We start from the raw sequence: 15,372 nt of genomic DNA on the forward strand, positions 1-15,372 counted from the left end.
CAGTTTCTTGTTGGCTTGATTGATTATAGTCATCAGTATTGTACATGAAAAGCTTTAAAATACTTGCTATATTCATTTATATTGGCATGTACATTTCTGACATTTACAGATTTATACAACAGAAATTAGAGAGAGCTACTCCGGCTGAGCGCCAAATGTTGTTTAGTGAAATTCTGCAAGCAGCGTATCAGCTGATGACAGATGTGTTTGGAAACTATGTAATACAGAAATTCTTTGAGGTAAATATGTTAAGAATATTGTTTAAAATTTTAATCATATGAATGTATTTAAATAGAAAATTATTAGGGGATGGAAAACTTAACAAACCTTAGGGATAGAGTTACTTTAACAAGCAATGAAAATAAAAGTTAAATACGCACATTTTTGTCTGTCTTGCATAAACAGCTACAGGACAGAGCTCAGTAAATAAGCAGCCGCAATTGATTAACCAGTAACACAACCCATAAACAATGCAACATTAAAAATAGATTTTTCTGGCTGCTGGCTTGAGGCCTTCTAATACACATGCACGATGTATAATTTTTGTGTTTGACATTTTGAAAGCTGAACAGGATAGTAACTCTTTATCTATAATCCATATGGACAATGGATAACTTTGTTGACTAAAAAGTAAACGCAACATATAAAATACATAGAGGCAGCAGTATTGTAATCCAGGAACTCTTAACTTCTCCATAGCACAAAACTGACAAATATGAAGTACACCTACAGGTCAGGTAGGCAAAAATATTGTTTCTGAGCATTTAGCTATCGCATTTGATGCAGCGTCATATAGTCTCAGAACCAGCATATTCTAACCGGTTGATCACTGGTTGGTCAGTGGGGCTTAGCCATGTTTGTCAGGTGAAAAAAAGATAGTATGTGACTGCTAGTTGTCAGAGGGTGAGAGAAAGGCTTAGTTCTTAACTACCTTCCAATGGCATGTTGGGAAGTTCAGTAGGAGGAGACTATATTTCAGGGAAACCAGCTTCTCCACCAAGGCAGTGTTTAAACATAAGACATGGAATGTCACTTGCCTTGGAGAACACAGTGTGCCAATGTGTAATCATTGATGAACCTGGCTAGACGTGTGCAATGATGACTAAAACAGTGTTTTGCCATTTCACTTTTTCTGGCTTATGGAAAAACTATAACGCATATCCAGGGAGATTACAGTTAACTCTTATGCCCTTTTGCATAAGGAGCCAAGATTCCCTCCTCTTTTCTCACACACAATGGGATACATTCTTATGCTTGCCAAAGGAAACCCGCTGTTGGATCTGGTCCCCTGGTTGCTACTGATGCCAGAGTTGAAATATGTCTTGATATTTTTGCTGTACCTCCTGGCAACAGTCTAATCTCCTGACCTCCGCATGGGCCACATTTAGAACTTTATTGTTTATGATATTTTTCTTCATTTGAAGAAAAATGGGATAATACTCTAGCCCATAGCTACTTCAGAAAGAAAATTACATTAGTTCCCAGTCAGCCTTCTTCAGACTCCAACTGAAGTTCAAAGAAATTGATATGAACAGAATTGGCATTAATTTAGATGAGTTGATAGACAAATGTGAAGATGAATTTTTATTATAGTTTGTTAAGAAAGCTTCCTCTGTCTAGCCCTGTTGTGTACCCCCCACCTCAGGCAGCCATTTAAACAAGGTAGGCAGACTTCTATTGCATGTGCACAGAATGCAGGAATCAGAATACTGATTTCACCCTTCTTTTTTTACACAGCAATAGAATGGCTTTGTAATTTCACTGTACGTAAGTTTCCAAATAATAATACCAACATCTATAGGGTAACTTTGGAACTGACCATTTTAAGACCAGGACTTCCTGCCAAGCGAAAAAAAAAATGTTGTCCTTTCCAGTTGGTGATCCTGAACCCATGATTTAGCTCCTCTTGACTACAACCATCATTCAGGTTATGGCCCACTGCATCTCATTTGCCATGTGGGAAAAACCATCGCCTTGGAGTAAAGCAACATCTCCCTGTTCCTGATTCCTGCAGCACAAGAGATGCTACTCGATATAGACTTAATGCATTAATGCAGTTTCTATGCTATATTCCCGACAATCTAATTTAATTCATCTTAAATAATCAAGCAGGTCTGGGGTGTGGATTAGAGATGTAGATGGGATGTAAATTAGAAGAAGGCTCCCTATCTTTCCCATTCTGAACTGTCTCCTGTACTGCTTAGTAAGTAAAGTTGACTAAGAAAAAACATTAACTCTAAGGAATAGAGTGGGAAGGGAATGATAACCTGTGCAAATAACCATTCTTCACCAATTAATTTCTATGATTGTATCTGTGATTGCCAACTCAAGATTGCCTCTTCCTTCCTTCACCAGCGCCAGTCAATAGCAGCTACAGTGGAACTTGTGCCTGCTGCTTGTTAACTAAAGCAGTCTACTGTTTTCCTTAGCTTAGAATGTTTTTTAAGTTAATCATTAATGTTAGAATAGTTAAGGATGTGGTTCAAAACTGTTTTTTGTCTCAAACTCAAAACAAAGTTCTAGCCTCAAAAGCACTCTGTAGTTGTTCCAAACTTTTGCACATCCCTTATTTGAAGCACTTACATTCGGAGTCTCAATTTTTAGAATAGCTCCTAGATTAATATTGAAAAAAAAATAAACATCTTATACTGTATCTCTAGACCTAGGGGAGCTTAACTTCCAATCCATGGAACCCTTGGGAGGTATTTTCCAGATTCTGAATGGCATGGATGGTACAAAAAATTAAGATCCCCTATTCTTACCTAAGACAACAATTTCAGGCCATACTAGTTTTCAGTCGTGTTTCTTGCTTACAAAAACCTTCTTCCAATATTCTGTAAGCAGGAAACACAAACTGAAATCTCCTTTTCATCACTTCCAAAGGATTTTACCTAAGTCATAAGAAACCTGAAGTATGCTACAACTCTTAGCATCTTCCTCCTTTGGTCATATTTCCTAGAGTTGCTGCGAGTTGTAGTTCTACAACAACTTGTACAGATAAAAACTGAATTTGGAGTTCCTTCACTGGATGATTTATTTTTGAGATTGCAAATTACATGTGCAGTTAATTCTCAAGTGGTGAAATACAAATCCTTGGGTAGAGACATAAGGGAGATCCTAGTAATAACAAAGGATAAAGTGGCTAACAATGCAGATACTGTTCATAAAGTTTTTAAACTTGTAATTTTCTGCAGTTGAACATGTAAAGTTTAAATTTTTTAAACAGTGCTTTCACTTTCATTGTAGTTTGGAAGCATTGACCAGAAGTTAGCACTTGCAACGCGCATTCGTGGACATGTTCTCCCATTAGCTTTACAGATGTATGGGTGTCGAGTCATTCAGAAAGCTTTAGAGTCTATTTCACCTGACCAGCAGGTAATTGTAAGTTAGATCAATATTTTTGTATTTATATTTATAATCAAAATATAATCCCTTTTGATTAGTTCTGAAACATACTTATAGTGCTAATCTAATTTTTAGATTACTCATTCTAATTCTGAATACTCATTGAATTCTGGTGACTTCATATAGGTTGATTGGTTGATAGGTTGAATCCAGCAATGAGTGGATTGTTATTGCTTTTTTCTGAGTTACTGTTTTGACTTCTTAGTCTAGTCTTCAGCTCTGGGATTTTCTAGTGGCCTTTCATCTGAATCTAATGAGATTCTCAATCATCCAGGTCATGGTTGTCCCAAAAGTACTTTTTCAGGAGGCAACTGGACTTTCTTGTTTTTCTTTGAAGATGTTTCGTTTCTCATACAAGAAGCTTCTTCAGCTCTTCTTCTTCATAGCTGAAGAAGCTTTTTGGATGAGAAGTGAAACATCTTCAAAGAAAAATGAGAAAGTCCAGTTGCCTCCTGAAAAAGCACCTTTGGGATTCTCATCTGAATGCTAACCAGGAGTAATCTACTTCACATTTTGATACCAGCAAATATTAGCTGGCTATTACTACATATCTAGACAATTATTTATAGAAATATTTTGTGAGAGGAACATCAATTAAGGATGTGCATAACTTGATCTCTTGGGTTATTTCTTTGTAGAATGAAATGGTGAAGGAACTAGATGGTCATGTCCTAAAATGTGTTAAGGATCAAAACGGAAATCATGTGGTACAAAAGTGTATTGAATGTGTTCAGCCACAATCACTCCAATTTATTATTGATGCTTTCAAAGGACAGGTAATTTTTCATTTATTATTTTGTGAATGAGGAATTACTTCCATAATTTATATTTAGGCAAATGATAAATGCGATCATACAACTTCAGTTTTGGATTTGTATTGTAGCCTTTTATTCCATAAAATATTTTTCCTTGGTGCCTGTATTGTAATTCTTCCGGCATGTACTGAAAGTAGATTAGTTTATTCAATTTACAGTTACAGATATTTATGAAATACAAATTTCAAAACTTTCAAGCTTCCCATTGCTTTTGACTTATCACAGAAAGATTTTTCTAGGAGGTGCTATGAACCATTTAATCCTTTAGTTTTATATGTACTGCACTATGCAGAACTTCTTATTAGGACTGGGGGATGGAATGTTTCAGAGTTTTCTGGAATATTCCATTCTTGGATTGAGTAAATTTCTAATTACTATTTGTGTAGGTGCATTTAATAATATCTATCTTTTTAGTATATTGCTTTATCAAGGTGAAATGCAAAATAACTATCCAAAATGCATTGGAGAATAAAGACAGATATTCAGAATAGTCATTCTTTCTTATTTTCTTCTTGAAATAAAATAGACTGCCTCAGATGTTATTAAATACATTCCCTGGGAGCTGTAAAATTAAAATATTCCCATAATCTGACATAAATAAGGAGGGGAATCATTCTAAAAATTTCACACAGGTGTGAGATAATATATTCTTACAATTAAAATCTTGTTATTTCAAGGTGTTTGTGCTTTCAACTCACCCTTACGGCTGCAGAGTAATTCAACGTATTCTTGAACATTGTACTGCAGAACAGACTTTGCCCATTTTGGAAGAATTGCATCAACACACAGAACAGCTTGTGCAGGTTGGTGTGTACTAAAATGCCAAGATGAACATAAACAATTACAAAATCATTATAGGCGGATAATATTGGGGAAAGTGGATATTGGATTATGTTGGGTAATTTAATTATACTAATTACATTATATGATTTAATTAGACAAGATTGTGAATGTAGGCATGTGGCTAGAATGTGATCAGAGCTAAAACTAAGTTTCTAAGCCAAGCACTATCAGAAACTTCTTGGGGGGACTATGTGTGTAAATACAGGAAAAGAAGCAGCTTTTTAAAGGAGGCACTGACGAGGCACTACAATTCCACCAAAGCAGATTTCCCATTTTAGATCTGAATTAATTGCACATCCTTATTCTCCAAGTGGTTCCCATTTATGGTAGATGTGATTTGCCAGGGTGATTGCCTTTCTCTGCATCTCATTTTGGCCAAAGGAGAGCTAAAAGGAATGGCAAAGCATGCAACCTTTGGATTCCTCTCTCCATGTTTTATACCTGGGCTTCAGAAGAACAAAACCATCATATGAAACTGTTCCTTCCTCCTCCCCCCAAAAAGCAACAACCAGAACGCACTGTTCCAATCTGCCTTTTCCCAACCTGGGCCCATGGACAAAATGAGCAGAGCCATGCAGCCTGTGTCTGGTGTATCTCGGAAGCTTTCCATGGGAGGAATCAGTCAGGAGAGCAGGTTGTTTTTGCTAGGTGAGAATGGGAAAGAGCTTGTTTGGGGCTGTTGTTGGGGCAAAGAGTGATCTAGAACAACTCTGACTGACATAGCAGTTGAAAGATGGATGGGATGGGTAGAAAGCCTGCACCTTTTAACTGTTGACTCTAGTGGCAAATGGCTTGGAACTTTAACCGGACGCACATTATAGAAGTAGAAGAGGATTAAATGTTTTCCTCCCAAACCTATGTAGCCCCAAGACAATTTGAGTTTTAGACCCCAGATATCTCACCCTGCTTATACAAAAATCAATTTTTAAACTAATTCAGAAGCAATGTAATGACATATTGCTTCTTTTTCCATCAAAGGTGACTGGAATATGTGAATTTGGAGGACACAAGAATTGTAGCAATTTGTATAATTGTCTAAATGGTGCCTCATGAGTGACCCATGCTTAGTTGATCTTGTCACTTAGCATACTAAACGGATATGCCCAGAACAATGAAATATTGTGCTTTCTTTCTATTTATTTTGGCTTAGTATTTGTCTTGGACATGGCCATTTGCTCATATATCTTTCATTTTTCAATGCTGAAGCATTTTCATGCAGTGAATAAATCACCTCTTTAACTTTAACATTTTAAAAACTAATGATATGACTCTTAACTAATTTTAGGATCAGTATGGAAACTACGTTATTCAGCATGTTCTGGAACATGGCCGCCCTGAAGACAAGAGTAAAATTGTTACTGAAATCAGAGGGAAAGTTCTGACTTTAAGTCAGCATAAATTTGCCAGGTATGGTAAATAACAAATTCCTAATTGTACTAGCCTTGGCTGGTTGAATGTTTTAAAAAAAAGGGTAGCTGAGTTACTCCTTGAAGAAGAAGAAAATTAGGAACAGCCCTAAGCAAAATGGAATACAAAAAAGTGCAAATCTTTATATTCTCCACACCTGTTCTGCTAGGAAGATAACAACAACAACAAAAAAGGAATGGAAAGAAGCCACAAAATCAAAATGTTTAGCCAGATATTTTAATTAAAAATCAGCAACAAGATGGAGATTATAGGCAAAATGCACTTAACTCAATAAGTGTTGAAGCAAGATAATATATAAGAATATTGGATGATAGTAGCTTGATTGAAACCAGAAATTAAAATACATGACAGATAGTTTTGAGTTTTCCAAGTTAGTCTGTGTACAGCAGTGTAATATACATAAATGTATTTATAAATATAATTTGAAAGTAGAATTATATTTGCATAATAGGAATGTCCCATCCTCCCCTCCCTCTTCTTTTCCCTGTACCATCCAAAATCTGAACAAAACATTCAGGGACTACTCAGAGTACCCTTTGTGGGAAAAAGGCCAGAGAGCTAAATTGTTATAGGAGCTCTCAAATATATTGTATATTAATGATGCGTAGAATGCAGCTGATTTTAATACCTTGGCTCCCTCACCTGCCCCACGTTGTTTCATATACATGGAAAAAAGAAAGCAAATAGAGTGTGTGTGTGAGGGTTGACAGTTTGGTGTAAAGATTAAGTCACAGGCGAAAAATCAGGAGACTGTGAGTTCCAATCCCACTTTAGGCATGAAAGCTGACTGGATGACCTTGAGCCAGTTACTCACTCTCAGACCAGTTCACCTCACAGGGTTGTGGAGAAAATAGAAGGAGTAAGGTGTGTTGGATATGTTCACTGCCTTGAGTTATGTATAAAGTGGGAAATTAATTAATTAATTTTGATCAGGAAGTTTGTTCTGTACACAGGGATTCATTTTGCTGAGGACAGCTCTTCTGCCATTAAAAATACAAAAATAGTCCACTGGAGCTTTTGATCTCCATTCTGTAATCCAATAGATCCCAAGTTTTCCTCATGAAAGGCAAAATTCTTATTTTTCAGATAAAACTGGGGGGGGGGGATTATTTGTTTACTTTTGTGCAAGTAGAAAGGAAATCTCAATTTACTTCATAGCAAAGAAACTCTGTAATATGTACATCAGCATAGTCTTTGGATATCAGATGGAACCCCAGCAATTGCTCAAGAAAAAGGTTAAAGGAAGCTCATATGAATTGCAGTTAGCACAAGGGCAATAATTTTGTTGTGTTGACAGAGGGCTCAGGTAAAATCTATGTTTATTTGTATTGTCCAATCTCATAACTTTTACAGCAATGTGGTGGAAAAATGTGTGACTCATGCATCTCGTGCTGAAAGAGCTTTGCTTATTGATGAAGTATGTTGCCAGAATGATGGTCCTCACAGTGCCTTATACACCATGATGAAGGACCAATATGCAAACTACGTTGTTCAGAAGATGATTGACATGGCGGAACCAGCTCAGCGTAAGATTATAATGCACAAAGTAAGAATGAAATCCTTACATTGCTCTGCTTAAGAATTGCTTCCATCAGCAGGTCAAGGAAAGAACAATTCCTCATCCCTTTTTCCATGTTATCATATAAATAGATTTGAAGAAAGGAAGTATGTCTTGTCACAGGTGCTGGCTTTTTCCTGTGAATTTATTGCAAGAGTTTAAGAAGTCTTCACATAAGATTAAATACTTTCCAATATTTGTAATTAGACTGATGCTATTATGTCTGCCAATCATCTCCTATAATGCCATTTCTAATTTCTCATTTTGTATAACTTAATAGTCTATATTAGTTTTATGAAAAATAGGATTATTTTAATTTTTTATTTTATTCTTCCAAATTTCTCTCTGAAATTTTTTTATATAAATATATATTTTTATATAAAGATAAATGTTGACAGAAACTTTAATACTAATAACTTTGTGTAAAATTTCAAATGTTACTGTATAGTATCCAATTAAAAAATACAAGGAAGAACAATTTAACTACTTTTAAAAACCCTAAATTTTACCTTCACCAAATGTAATCTTGACTCGAATCCATACACACTCTTCTGCAGTCAGAAGTTATATCTTCTTGATCAAAGTGGTCTTTTATCAATTTTCTTTTTTTGCTGGAGACCTCTGCCACCACCTTTATAGTGATACACAGGAAAGGGAAATAAATCTGTATTCAACAACCAATTTTATTTACATTGGATGTTAGGCATATTTTGGCCTCAGATTTGAGGACAGACCTTTTAGGGCTGAAATTTTGAGTCTTTGAATGACAATCTTATAACTCTTTATCTCCTTTTTAAAAAGGTGAAAAATACTAATGTTGAACATTTTAGAGTGCAATATTGGGTTCTATGGGAGAAAAGAAGGGCTTATGTAGCCCATTTGTTTCTCATTCTGCCTGTAGATCTAATCCATTGTCCATACTCATAGGGCTGCACAAAATGTTGATTCTGTGATTCTTAGATATATACATTAGTTTAATTGAATCTCAGGAATCAAATTAAAAAATCAGATCGGCTGCTAAATCAATTCGGCGCCTGATGGGTCCTGATAGGTTCCAGATGGAGCTTGGGCCATTTCCTGAGGATCTAGCACATGACTCGGCCGAGGACCTGGTAGCCGCCTGGGATCGGGCGGCTGGTGGGGCCTTGGACCAAGTTGTGCCTTTGCGGCCTCTGACCCGGTGCCGATCCCGGGTGGCTCTTTGGTTTACTGAGGAGCTGAGGGAAATGAAGCGCCGGAAAAGACGCCTGGAGAGCGGTTGGAGGGCCAGTCTCGCTGAATCTGATCGAACACTGGTAAGGTCGCATATTAAGGCCTACCTAGTGGCGATAGAGACGGCAAAGTTTAATTACTTTTCCGCCTCTATTGCATCATCAGGGAATCGTCTGGCCGCCCTGTTCAGGGTGACCCGCTCCCTGCTCCATCCGGGAGTGCGGGAGGATCCCTTGGAAGGCAGGGCGGAGGATTTCGGACAATACCTGTATGACAAAATCGCTCAGATCCGGAGGGATTTGGACTCTGACTGGGTAGATCAGGGCAGGGTGACGAGGAATAGTCTTGAGAATGTTACTTGGGAGGAGTTTGATGCTGTGACTCCCGATGATGTGGACAGGATTTTGGGGAGACTTAGTGTGGCCACATGTTTACTGGACCCGTGTCCCTCCTGGTTGGTACTGGCTTCCCGGGAGGTTACACGAGGCTGGCTCCAGGGTGTTATCAACGCTTCGTTGAGTGAGGGTCACTTCCCCGCTGCCTTGAAAGAGGCGGTGGTGAGGCCTCTCCTCAAGAAGCCGTCCCTGGATCCGGCAGTATTGGCCAACTACCGTCCTGTGTCCAACCTTCGCTTCATGGCGAAGGTTGTTGAGAGTGTGGTCGCGCGACAGTTTCCACAATTCCTGGAGGAAACATCTTATCTAGATCCGTTCCAGTCGGGTTTCAGGTCTGGGCACAGCACGGAAACGGCATTGGTCGCGTTGGTTGATGATCTCTGGAGGGCTCGGGACAGGGGTTGCTCTTCTGTTCTGGTCCTGTTAGATCTCTCAGCGGCTTTTGATACCATCGACCATGGTATCATGCTGCACCGGCTGGAAGAGTTGGTGGGAGGCACCGTGTTGCGGTGGTTCTCCTCCTTTCTCTCCGACCGGTCGCAGTTTGTGTTGGCAGGGGGGCAGAGGTCGACCTCGAGGCCTCTCATCTGTGGAGTGCCGCAGAGATCAGTCCTCTCGCCCCTTCTGTTCAACATTTATGTGAAGCCGCTGGGCGAGATCATCCATGGCTTCGGTGTGAGATACCATCAGTACGCTGATGACACCCAGCTGTACATCTCCACCCCAGGCCACGCCAACGATGCCCTTGAAGTGATGTCCCAGTGCCTGGAGGCTGTGCGGATCTGGATGGGGAGGAACAGGCTCAGGCATGGCGCTCCCATGTAACACCGCTCCTGTGCGAGCTGCACTGGTTCCCGGTGGTCTTCCGGGTGCGCTTCAAGGTGTTGGTCATCACCTTTAAAGCGCTCCATGGCATAGGGCCTAGCTATCTGCGAGGCCGCCTGCTGCTACCAACGACCTCCCATCGACCCGTGCGCTCCCACAGAGAGGGCCTCCTCAGGGTGCCATCAGCCAAACAATGTAGGCTGGTGACCCCCAGGGGGAGGGCCTTCTCTGTGGGGGCACCTACCCTCTGGAATCAGTTGCCCCCAGAGATAAGGAGAATCCAAGACCTCAGTGCCTTCCGCCGTACCCTTAAAACCCACTTTTTCCAGCAAGCCGGGCCGGCTTAAGAAGAAATTTTTAAATGTTTTAATTGGTTGGTGATTTTTAATTTTTGGGCCAAATTTATATATATTTTAATTGTTTTTTTAATATTTGTATTTCATGTTCTTAGTCCTGAGTCCTGAGTCCTCAGGGAGAAGGGCGGTATATAAATTGGAAATAAAATAAAATAAAAGTAAAATTCAGAAAAATCAAACACCCAGTTTCACACACTGAATTGTAAAATCAAGAATTGACTTGTTTTTTGAATTGATTTGAATCAGATTAGAGCCAATGTACACACCTCTATTGCTTAATTGCTGTCTAAATGTATATTATCAAATCTTTAACCTAAAACATAATCAGTTTAATAATTAAATAAATGAGTACCCCCATGTAATGGAATGAATAACTAACTTTGGGGTAGCATAGTTCATTTGTGGATAAAAATAATTGCCATTCTTTACTGCAAATCTGTTCTTTTTTTGAATTCAGAGTTTAAGTCCATAACTTTTTTTGTCTGCACCGACATTATTTCTTTTGTCAGATATATTGTCACAAACCTAAAATGTGGCATTTCTGTTTGACTGTGTTCTAGTTTACAACTCCTATCTGTTAATATAACAAATTGCCATTGGGCACTCTCTCTGATCCAGAAAAGCTTGCTCCATTTTACTTTTTCTTCACTTCTATATTTTACATGTGAAATCCCTGCTTGAGCATACTGAACCTGTTCTCATTCAAAGCAGAAATGGGAGAAAACTCTAGTTAATAGGCATTACAATGCCTATTGTATCTGTATGCACACTGATGTAGCACTTTTACTCATAGTTGGTTCTTCATCGGGGTCTTAACATTATTCACAAATATTCACGGTCACAAATATTAAGAAAAGACACCTTGAGCATTTAGTGAAAGATGGGTTATATTTGTCTTTATCCTTCTAACTATGCTTCAAAATGGCAATTTTGATGATGGGAGTATTTAATGGTCTCAATTTCTTCCTTCCAGATTCGACCCCATATTACAACCTTGCGTAAATACACCTATGGGAAGCATATCCTTGCCAAGCTGGAAAAGTATTACCTGAAGAACAATGCTGATCTGGGGCCAGTTGGAGGACCACCAAATGGGATGCTTTGAAGATAAATTTAAGGAGCAGTCCAAAAGATGAATTGTATTGTGAATTATCAAAACACCCAACTTAACTAAAATTTTGTGATTTTTTTAAAAATATATTTATTGACTTCATCCATTTGTAAAAATGTTATTCATGTGTATATTTTTGGGGAATGAATTACAACAGATTGCCATTTCTTAATAGAGACCTATCAGATTGCAAGGCTTACAAAGCACAGAATGCCTGTAAATGATGTAACTATCGGAATAGCTCTCCCATTTTGTAAATTTTTACCTTGTAAAGTCACTGAATAAAATAGTTTTTAAAGGGAAAAAGTACAGTATTCTTTTAATATACTGGCTTACAGTCTGGTAGGTCTATCCACCATCATTGCACAACATGTTTATATAATTGTATATAGAATTAGTTTTCATTTTTCCCCTTTGTGTGGAATCTTTTTTATAACAGTTGGAAATGAAGCAATTGCATAATTATTATTTAACCTGATACAGAAAGTTAAGTTCTGTATTTTGGTGGTTCACAATTTTATAGTCCCAAAAACAATCAGGGTACTGCAAATACCAGTAAAGAAGTCATAAAATGTGAACACTGATGAGTAGTTTCCATCTTTTACTCTGGAAATAATTTTTTTAAAAAAACAGTGCCCTTTTCTCCGGCAGTGTACAGAAGCCATGTATATAATTTAATATTTAACTAATGGTGAAAGAATAGGGTATAAAATCAAGGTAGTACTTGGATCCAGCAATGTACTGTCTGGGAAAAAGTAAATTCAATAAATAAATAGGCAGACAGTTGGTGTAAGATGTGTGTTTTGCTTTGCATATACAATTGTAAGACAGGATTTGAAAATTGAGCATTTGCTTGAAGTAGTAGATGAATTTGTAGAGAATTGATGGAGGAAAGAGCCTATTTAAATTTGATAGTGCAACATCTGAAGCATGATTAAATATTCAGATAGGGTTTTTTTGCTTCCTTATAAATATAAGCATTATATAAGTATAGTTAATAGATGTAAGTTTACCGTTTGTAAACAGATTCCTTGTTTTCAATGTTTTAAAAGCCTTGCTAATTAAGTAGTGATGCTTACCTTGGTTGTACAGATGTACATTTGTAAACCTTCATGCTGTAAATGTAATTTGTTTTACCCCTTTTGGGAAGAAAATTTGCATTTTAGTGTATATTCATATCCCTGCCCCTCTACCCTGACATAGTGTTGTATAATGTAAATTTATTTCGGCAAATCAAGACTGGTTTTTTAAAAATTCTATCTTTATATGGTTTCAGAGATATGAATCAGCTTTCTTTGATCTGTTACAAAAATCTTTTTGTTTATTACATAGCTATTCTGTTAATATGGACATTTTGGAAACTTAAATCAGTTTAAACATTGAGAATAAAGATAATTAATGGACAGAAATACTGATGACAGAAACCAGTGCTTCTTCCATCTTAAATGTGGCACGATTTGTTTTTGTATAGAAGAATGCTGTATTTTTTAACAGCTTGTTTCATCCTAAAGCAAATATGTATGATACTGTCAATTTAAACACAACACTGTAACAGTAAGATAAAGGTGTACATTTACAAGCGGCCTTATGTACATTTCCCAGTTTCCTTTTTAAGGCAAGAATTGTGACTATATGTGTATAATTAAAATCCTTTTTAATCCTTTGCCTTTGAAGATATTTTGGAAAGACATTTACTTTGTATATTCAGTTTCTGAAAGATAAAATGCATTGTATTTTGTTCAAGCTGGCATTTTGTATAAGCGCTTCTTCATTTTTGTGACATAATATAGGTGCTTTGCCTCAGAATTGTTGGAGGAAGTGACAGTTACAGCATATGCAAAAGTTTTGGGGTGGAGGTTCCAGAAAATGGAAGAGAACAGTGCATCTTGTTTATGCAGCTTCTTAATAGAAACATGCAAATAACTGCATACCATAGAAAATAGTTTATTCCAACGTTGATTTTTAAAAAAATAATAATAATAATACCAACTTAAAATACCTGAAGTTTATGGTAATTTCTGTTCATAATAGCTTTTTCTCCATTTACATAATTGTTAAATATGTGATAATTATATTTGCTATAGAACAGTTTTCTCATAGAAGTTGCAACTTGATAGAACTCTAAAATTCCAGTAAAATTTATCTTCTCATCCAAAGAATATATGATTTGAAGAGTTGGAAGAACATAGGTCTTTTGTACTCTGCTATATGTTAGATAGACTACATGTGTATAAAACTTAATTCAAATATAATTTACTGCTCCTCAATATATTGCAAGTCTGTCCTATAACCTATTGGCTCAATGAAGTGTCATATTTATAATACAAGAAACACTGTTCTGCTATCTGACTGAAATATATTTACACAGTAGAAGTATGGAACAACAGGAATGGCTTTCCTCAGCTAGTAGCTGGAAACAACCTTACACATATTGAAAAATTTTCTATCCCATCCCCAGCCCCCAGATACCCTTTGATGTAGATTTGTTTAGGTCTGCTCAGCATCTAGGCCGCTCTTAGTTCATATTGAATGATGTAATGTTCACTTGTAATATTCTGTATAGAAAAATGAAAATGTGTAAGTTTATGCAGTACGTTGGTCTTATGTTCTTCTTTCCAAAAGGTGGTGGTCCACTGACTATAATTACTACTCTACTTTCGTTGGAAACTTTAGCTATATTAGGCTGAAATAAGGCACATCATCTTTTTTTTTCTTTGTGGATTTTTTTATATTATTATTATGGTTGGTTTTGCAATCAGCCAGATGCTTAGACTGGATTTGGCATTTTTGTCCATCTGTTGAGTCCTTCCTAAGGAACTGGAATAAATAGATGTTGTTATTTGATAATATTAAAGGTATTGTTGCATTATTATGTTTGGTCACACAGCCAGATGGTTAGACTGGATTTGACATTGTTAATACACTTATCAAGTTTTTAATTACCTGTTCACAACAATGTGAAGTCGCAGCTGCCCGTTCTTTAGCTGCTGTTGGCCTTCATACACAAATAGTTCTTCCCAAGAACCTAGGATGTCATAATGTATCAGCATAGTATATCTGGCAATCCAAGCAGTGTGGAGTTTTGCAATTGATAAATGGAAATGTTGTCAATGCACTGATTTTGTAAGTGCTGTCTAAGATAACCACTAGGACCACCATGGCCAGTTTATGTCACTTCAGATCTTGATATTAATATTACTATTTAGTATTTTTATGCCACCTATCAAATAAAGTACCAGTTATGCCTGAGTTATCTGTTAGTTTCCCACTTGTTAGGCCACTTATAAAACAATCCCTGCAATTGACCTTGGTAGCTGAAGCTAATGGGAGTTGTTTAAAATGAACCTTTGTAGTAATATTTGATCCATGTATTTTCTATAGAAGCTTCTATGTATTCTCCTTGTAAAGTTTCCACTGCAAAGTA

At 37.1% G+C, this 15,372-nt stretch overlaps 1 protein-coding gene across 22 annotated transcripts in view; it reads left to right on the forward strand.

Annotated features, from left to right (window-relative positions):
* Nucleotides 1–13,611, forward strand: part of PUM2 (pumilio RNA binding family member 2) — a 79,254-nt gene extending 65,643 nt beyond the window's left edge. For 11 of the 22 annotated variants that reach the window (XM_034432172.3, XM_034432180.3, XM_034432176.3 and 8 more), the window contains 7 exons: nt 110–239; nt 3,247–3,381; nt 4,044–4,181; nt 4,898–5,023; nt 6,349–6,470; nt 7,845–8,037; nt 11,811–13,611. In XM_034432172.3, the coding sequence (XP_034288063.2) occupies nt 110–239; nt 3,247–3,381; nt 4,044–4,181; nt 4,898–5,023; nt 6,349–6,470; nt 7,845–8,037; nt 11,811–11,942 (976 nt within the window). In that variant the 3' untranslated portion in view covers nt 11,943–13,611. The remainder of the gene's footprint in view (nt 1–109; nt 240–3,246; nt 3,382–4,043; nt 4,182–4,897; nt 5,024–6,348; nt 6,471–7,844; nt 8,038–11,810) is intronic. The other 11 variants (XM_034432174.3, XM_034432181.3, XM_087882347.1 and 8 more) reach the window with 2 other exon arrangements.
* Nucleotides 13,612–15,372: the final 1,761 nt, after the last annotated feature.

The sequence above is a fragment of the Pantherophis guttatus genome, chromosome 1 (assembly GCF_059756535.1).
Source record: "Pantherophis guttatus breed Tessera chromosome 1, ASM5975653v1, whole genome shotgun sequence".
Classification (NCBI taxonomy): Eukaryota; Metazoa; Chordata; class Lepidosauria; order Squamata; family Colubridae; genus Pantherophis; species Pantherophis guttatus.